Source organism: Bufo bufo, chromosome 5 (assembly GCF_905171765.1).
Source record: "Bufo bufo chromosome 5, aBufBuf1.1, whole genome shotgun sequence".
NCBI classification, from domain to species: Eukaryota; Metazoa; Chordata; class Amphibia; order Anura; family Bufonidae; genus Bufo; species Bufo bufo.
Window position 1 is genome coordinate 400207192 of NC_053393.1, and position 6391 is coordinate 400213582.

Sequence of the window (6391 nt, forward strand, 5' to 3'; positions counted from 1 at the left end):
TACGTTAGTTTTTGGAGGGTGACTATTGTACAGAGAGATCTGAGAGGATAACTACATTTCTGGAATACATCTGCAGTGGGATTTCCTTTATCAATAAGAAAGCGATTTTTACCTGGCTTGACAGTAATATTAACAAATCCTTCCACAAATACATTTTCCCTTGACACAGACACACTCAGTCTATACAGGCCTGTTGTAAGCTGTAACATAAAAAAAAAAAAGAAAAAGAAAAAAAACACATGAAAATCTCTCTTGTGGGACTTATATTACTTTTTTGGCACATTTTGTTAAAGAATTCCATAAGTTAAATACTTAACGGCAGTCTGTCAGCACTTTTGACTATGCTAAACTGCTGACAGTACTAGGTAGGGACTGGGAAGAGCAGGACAAATATCTTTTGTGGAGCTTTTCTTATTTGGCATAGGGCGAATATGAGGTTTTACTCTACTAGTGTCTATTGTTGCATAAGTTTTGCTCTTACAAGTGCCCAGGAGGTGGTACTTATGGTAACTGCTCTCTGCCTTGAGTTGCTTCCCAGCTTCACCCCTCTGATTGACAGGTGTAGCAAACAAATAATCAGGAGATGACTACATGTGTCACTTATAGCAGAGGACTTCACAGTGAAGCTACACCCTGTTCACTTAGAAGAGCAGAACCTGGCATAATAAAACTTCATATTCACACTACTCCTGGTGAGAAAAACTTAACAAAAGACAATGTTTGTCCTGCTCTCCCCAGTGCTAGCTTAGCTTGGTCAAAACTGCTGATAGACTCCCTTTAAATGCATAGATAAATGAAAAACTGGAAAATCATGAAGACAAGGCTTTCCGCTCGTGTATAATTATGCCCTATTTCAATGAACAATAGAGAAAAGGCAGAGGGAAGCACACTTACTTTTGACAGTGTGGGAGACCTTGTATTTGCCATTTTTAATTCACCCTGAAAATCTGTAGGTTGTGATATCAGCTTCCATTCAAAAGTATAAGGGATGTCTGTAAGCGAAAAACAGAACAAGGTACCATAATCCTGACATGAAGAAGATTACAACCTTCAAAGTCTGTCCAGAAGGAAAGCTTTGTTATTATTCATATACTTAATGGAGCTATTTACCAGCCAAGTGACATAACGTCTCTCCATTGTTATTACAATATCTAGTGTTAATTTATAACCTAGGTGAATATTTAAAATATTCAATTATTACAATATAATACAAAATAAATATAACAGAACATGTATTTCTGTCAAACAACTAGACACTAAGACTAGTCACTCCCATTCCAAGGATTTATCTTGTCGCTGTTTGTAAATAGGGCATATGAAAACTATGTTCTTTGATATTGAATAATCCTACATACCAGGGGCATACATAGTAATCATTGGGCCCCATAGCAAGGCTAACCCCAAAGAGTCATCTCAAAAAGGTTTCATTATAAGAACTATAATGTGTTCTTGTATTTAATATACATATGTATAATTTCAATTATTTCCCCTGCGTGACACTATAATAAAATTATTTTAGTGTGCATTGTTAGCAGGTTGTATTTTTATGGTTATAAAGTGCATGAGTCACCTGCTGGGGCTTCAGGGCTCACAAAGACATTAAGCTGAACTTCATGAGTTGGCAAAGTCACCTCAATGTTGCCTGCAGTAGTCACAGTAAGCTCATTCACTGCAAAAAAAAAAAAATATATCACAGGTTAAATATAATCTCTACAAGACTATTGTTTAAATATACAAAATTTTTGAAATTGTTTTTAAAAAGTGTTCTATGCATAAAACGGCATATACTGTATTTGGCCATATTACAGTGTTTTTTATTGATTCTGGTCTATTGCATGGGACCTTAACTGTACCTCTGTATGGCTCTGATTTCATGCAGCTGCATTTTTTTCTGTTGGACCATGACATGCTAAAAGGGGAGAACTGCATTGTACATACGGCACTTGCCGTTTACAATGATTTCTGATTTCATTCTGGATTATCCACTCCAGTGAGGACTTCACAAGAAGGTCATATGATATTTTAGACATATCTTCATGGTTTTGGACCTGGGCATACCTCACATTAAAACTTCTACTGCCTACCTGGATTGTTTGCAGAAGAGGTGGACACCACATTATTGATGATAGAGCGACTGGTTGGTACAGTGCCCTTTGTGAGTTCTGTGTTCTCCTGAGGCTCTAGAATAGACTGAACAGTTGGTTGCTTTTCACTTTTACCAAAAACATCAGATGAGGCAAGTTTCTCCAAAGTCGAATTAGGCAAAAGAGTTGGAAGCTGCACAACATAGATCATAGTAAACAAATGACTTTCATATGCACTTTCATTATAGAACATAAAATATGGTTGTTTAAACATAGGACAAGAAACTAAAGTGTCACAATGGTACACCATGAACCTACAGTACATATACAGAAAGATCAAGACTTGACAGGATTGGTTGACACCTCTGGTTCACTGGTATCTTAGCAGAATGTTTAGATGAGATATGTATAATTTTGTCCTAAAAGTATTTTAATAAATGTATAAAACAGGTATGTCCCCCATTCTAATAATGACAAATGTGCATTGTCAACATGGGAAGGTGCTCCACACAGTACCCTCTACACATAATATGTATATGATCTTAACCCAGACTACACAGCATATATCTATTCTGTAAAGAGTGTTAAAAATATGAATATACACTGTATATACCTCTTCTACAAACATCGCAGTACTTTTCATTTGTCTTGTCAAAGCCATTTCAGTTGTAGTTGACATTAATGGTGTCTCAGATACATGGTTTACATTTCCTTTAGTCAAGGACTCTTCTCTGGGACCTTCTATTACATCATCATCACGTCTGCCAATTTGTACAGTAGTGGCGTTCTTATTGAGTTCAGGCAAAATCCAGCCTATGTAGTCCAAGTCAGGTCTTACTTTGTCTCCTTCATTAGCATTTAAGTTAAGCAAATCTAATTGGGGGATGTTGTAGTCATCTGTGTAGTCAGTCAGATCTTCAAGGCTTGGGTTCTTGATTAGGGAAGAAAGATCTTTAAAACTGGTCATATCCTGATCTTGGTCACCCTGATCCGTCAATGAATATTCTCGGTTACTTGGAATGTTTTCATAGAGTGCATATGGAATAAATCTTGGCGAAGGCCTCAAGATAAAAGTTAGGTAAGACTGCATACGGTCTACTTTTTGGGGTTCACAACTCTCTTTGTGCTGACAGTTCACAATATAGCATTGTCTGCCCAACATCCAGGAGAGGTCACACCCGGAATGGTTACAACAAGCCATAGTGCACTCTGACATAGTTCTGGCATTTGGCACTCTCTTTAGGTGGGTCTTTTGTAAATTAGGAGATATAGCGGCATTAGTGAGCATGGCACCTTCTCTGCATTGGTCACAAAGATGCCCTGAAAAGTAAGTAATTAACAAAAGTGTTATCTCAGACAAGTTATGAGAAGCAAAACAGTCTTTATTTCTTTTATGAAATTATATTATTGAAATAATTTATCTATCTTTGTAGGTGTTACAGATCAGTGGTAGTTGAACCACTCTGCCAAGTAACCGGTTTGACGTTGGACCAAACCCTAACCACATATTCACAAGTATCCGGCATCCAGCAAACATGGCAACAGTGGTAAACAGTGAAAAGACATGCAGGGGCCGACTGGGAACTTAAAGCGGCCCTGGAAAACAACCTAAAAGTGGCCCCATGTTCTAGATGGGTCTAATGTGACAGAAAATGGGCCAGCACAAGTAGGTGGAGCAAGCAATACCGTAGTGTAGCACAAAGTACCATCCTGACAGAACCAAATACCACAGTGGACCACAAAATACTGCCTTAGCAGAACCATATTATACAGTGCTACCGGCCAGGTACATAAGTACACGATGCGTCCAAATTAATTAATGTTGAGAGCATCAGATCGCTACATACCCAGCCGGCAGCCATGAGCAGAGCTCAGGCGACCCCCAATTTCCCTGTAGGGTTTATGGCTGCTCAGACATGTAACAGATAGCTACTCCATACAGATACAGACAAGAGAGAGATACAAGTCACAGAGGTACCAGTTCACAATTTCCACAAGTATCCATGTCCAGTACGTACGCAACGCGGCTATCATGGCAGACAATGGCACACAGTGAACAGACATTGTAAGAGAAGGTGGATTCTGCAAGGAAGTTTAGATAGATATGCTGCTGTTTTTGCAGTCATTACCAAATGATCTCTTTTCCATTGATCTAGTGCGCTAGGCATCTATTGTGTATGAATGATTGTAATTAAATGAATTCATGCCAATTACAGTACATGATGAGTATGTATGAGAATATGTGGCTTCTGATATGTAATGATAAGGAGCGATGTGAAATCTTTGGTTTGTGTCTGGTATTGCAGAGGTTCAGGTGGCTGAAGTACAATACTAGACACAGCCCATTAGAACCTCTTTACTGATTTCATACAGCCCCTTTAAGAGGGCAGACGCTGACAGTCTTTTCTTATACAAGTGGGATCTTCAATTTGCAATCGTGTGTTGGGGTTAAATTGACCAGTTGACTTTGAAGCTCAAACGCATAAAGAGCCTGTTCCACACGTGATTTCTAGCTTACCGGCGAATAATAATCTTTACAGATTACCACAGATGAGAGGAAACAGAATTATTAACACATTAATTAGGCTTCAGTATCATTGATATGACTTACCAGCAATGGTGCACAGCCAGATAAAGAGAGTGTATATACACAAGGTCATGATGTTAGGTGCCATTATTGCTCGCTGTTAGAAATAAACTTTTCCTGTAAATTTTTCATACTCTTGTTTGATGCCTGGCAGAATCTAAAATATCAAGCAAAAACGTGAATTTTAAATTATAATAATATTGGACACTTCAAAAGATAAGTATATGAATTTACTGTATATGTAGTGTATGTATATGTAATAGGAATTAGAGGAGGGGACTGCACGGCTAGGATGAAAATATCAATTGTATACATTGATAGCTGTGTTCACAGAACTTAAAAATACCGGTAGTGCACAAAGGGAACACAGTTTTATTACAAAATAATATATCAAATTAAGTCCAGCAAAAAGTAAGACCCTTAAAAACACACTTTAATTCATATAATTAAAAATAAACCTAAAGTTTCCCAATACATTATTCTCATGATGGTCAGTTTGAAACCTGATTTACTATACACCAGGATGATATATACTATACACCAGGATGATATATACTATACATCAGGATGATATATACTATACACCAGGATGGTAGCTCAGAAATGCATCAGCATAGGAACACCGAGGTGGAAAAAACATTCCCTGTGATGACCCTACAGTGTCCCTTAGCCCAGAGACGACCCCTAAAGGTGGAGACTCTCTGTCCTCGTACCTATCCTGCCAACAACCCTAATTGGCCCTCATGGGTCCCTGTGTCCCAACGCGTTTCCGCCACTTCTGGGTTCCTCAGGGGACAATATCTCATAAGGTGGCTGATTCAATATGTGCCACCGTCAGGGTTATGCGTAACAAAGGTATAGATACTTTGTCCAATCGCAGCGCAGAACTCACAGCCTGAGAGAGAAAAACCCCTCCCAGGCTGTGAGCTCTGCGCTGCGATTGGACAGAAGATTGGGAGAAGGAACGCCCAGGGTGAAACAGGGCAGACTCCACCTAGTCGAACCAATTCAGTGAAGATCCCGGAGGACACAGCGGGCGAACGGAGCGGCGCCCAGGGATAATATTAAGTGCAGTGAGATCCCTGGGCGCCGCTGTATGTAGCCTGATAATTATCTTGCAATGTTTGGACCGATGAAAGGTCATCTTTAACATACCTACACTCCAGAACTCTGAATTCAAAAAGTCGCAAAATGGGTGTTTTGCTACTTCCGGACTCACTTGTGCAAACATTTTGTTACTTTTTGCATTTTTACACTACTCACTGCAGTTTTGAAATATGGGAGGAAAGTGAAACATCCAAAGTCGATTCGCATACAACTTCGTTCTAAGGCCCCTTTCACACGAGCGAGTATTCCGCCCGGGTGCAATGTGTGATGTGAACGCATTGCGCCCGCACGGAATCTGGGCCTGTGTACATGTGCGTTGCTTTTTACGCACCACTTTTGCGTTGTGTGAAAATCGCAGCATGTTCTATAGTCTGCGTTTATCATGCAATGCCGGCCCCATAGAAGTGAATGGAGCTGCGTGAAAATCGCATTGCATCCGCGAGCAAGTGTGGATACGATGTGTTTTTCACGGATGTTTGCTAAGAGATGTTGTTTGTAAACCTTCCGTTTTTTTATCACGCGTGTGCAAAACGCATTCAATTGCATTGCACCCGCTCGATAAAAACTGAACGCAATCGCAGACAAAACTGAATGACTTTGTTTGCGAAATTGC

The 6391-nt window shown here is 39.5% G+C and overlaps 1 protein-coding gene across 1 annotated transcript in view; it reads right to left on the reverse strand.

The window, feature by feature from the left end:
• KIAA0319 (KIAA0319 ortholog) overlaps window positions 1-4759 on the reverse strand; it is a 54105-nt gene extending 49346 nt beyond the window's left edge. Inside the window, exons 1-6 of the mRNA XM_040433984.1 lie at window positions 4696-4759; window positions 2698-3404; window positions 2085-2277; window positions 1571-1669; window positions 895-992; window positions 113-200 (exon numbers count right to left, since the gene is read on the reverse strand). Of these exons, the coding sequence (XP_040289918.1) occupies window positions 113-200; window positions 895-992; window positions 1571-1669; window positions 2085-2277; window positions 2698-3404; window positions 4696-4759 (1249 nt within the window). The remainder of the gene's footprint in view (window positions 1-112; window positions 201-894; window positions 993-1570; window positions 1670-2084; window positions 2278-2697; window positions 3405-4695) is intronic.
• Between the last annotated feature and the right edge of the window lie 1632 nt (window positions 4760-6391).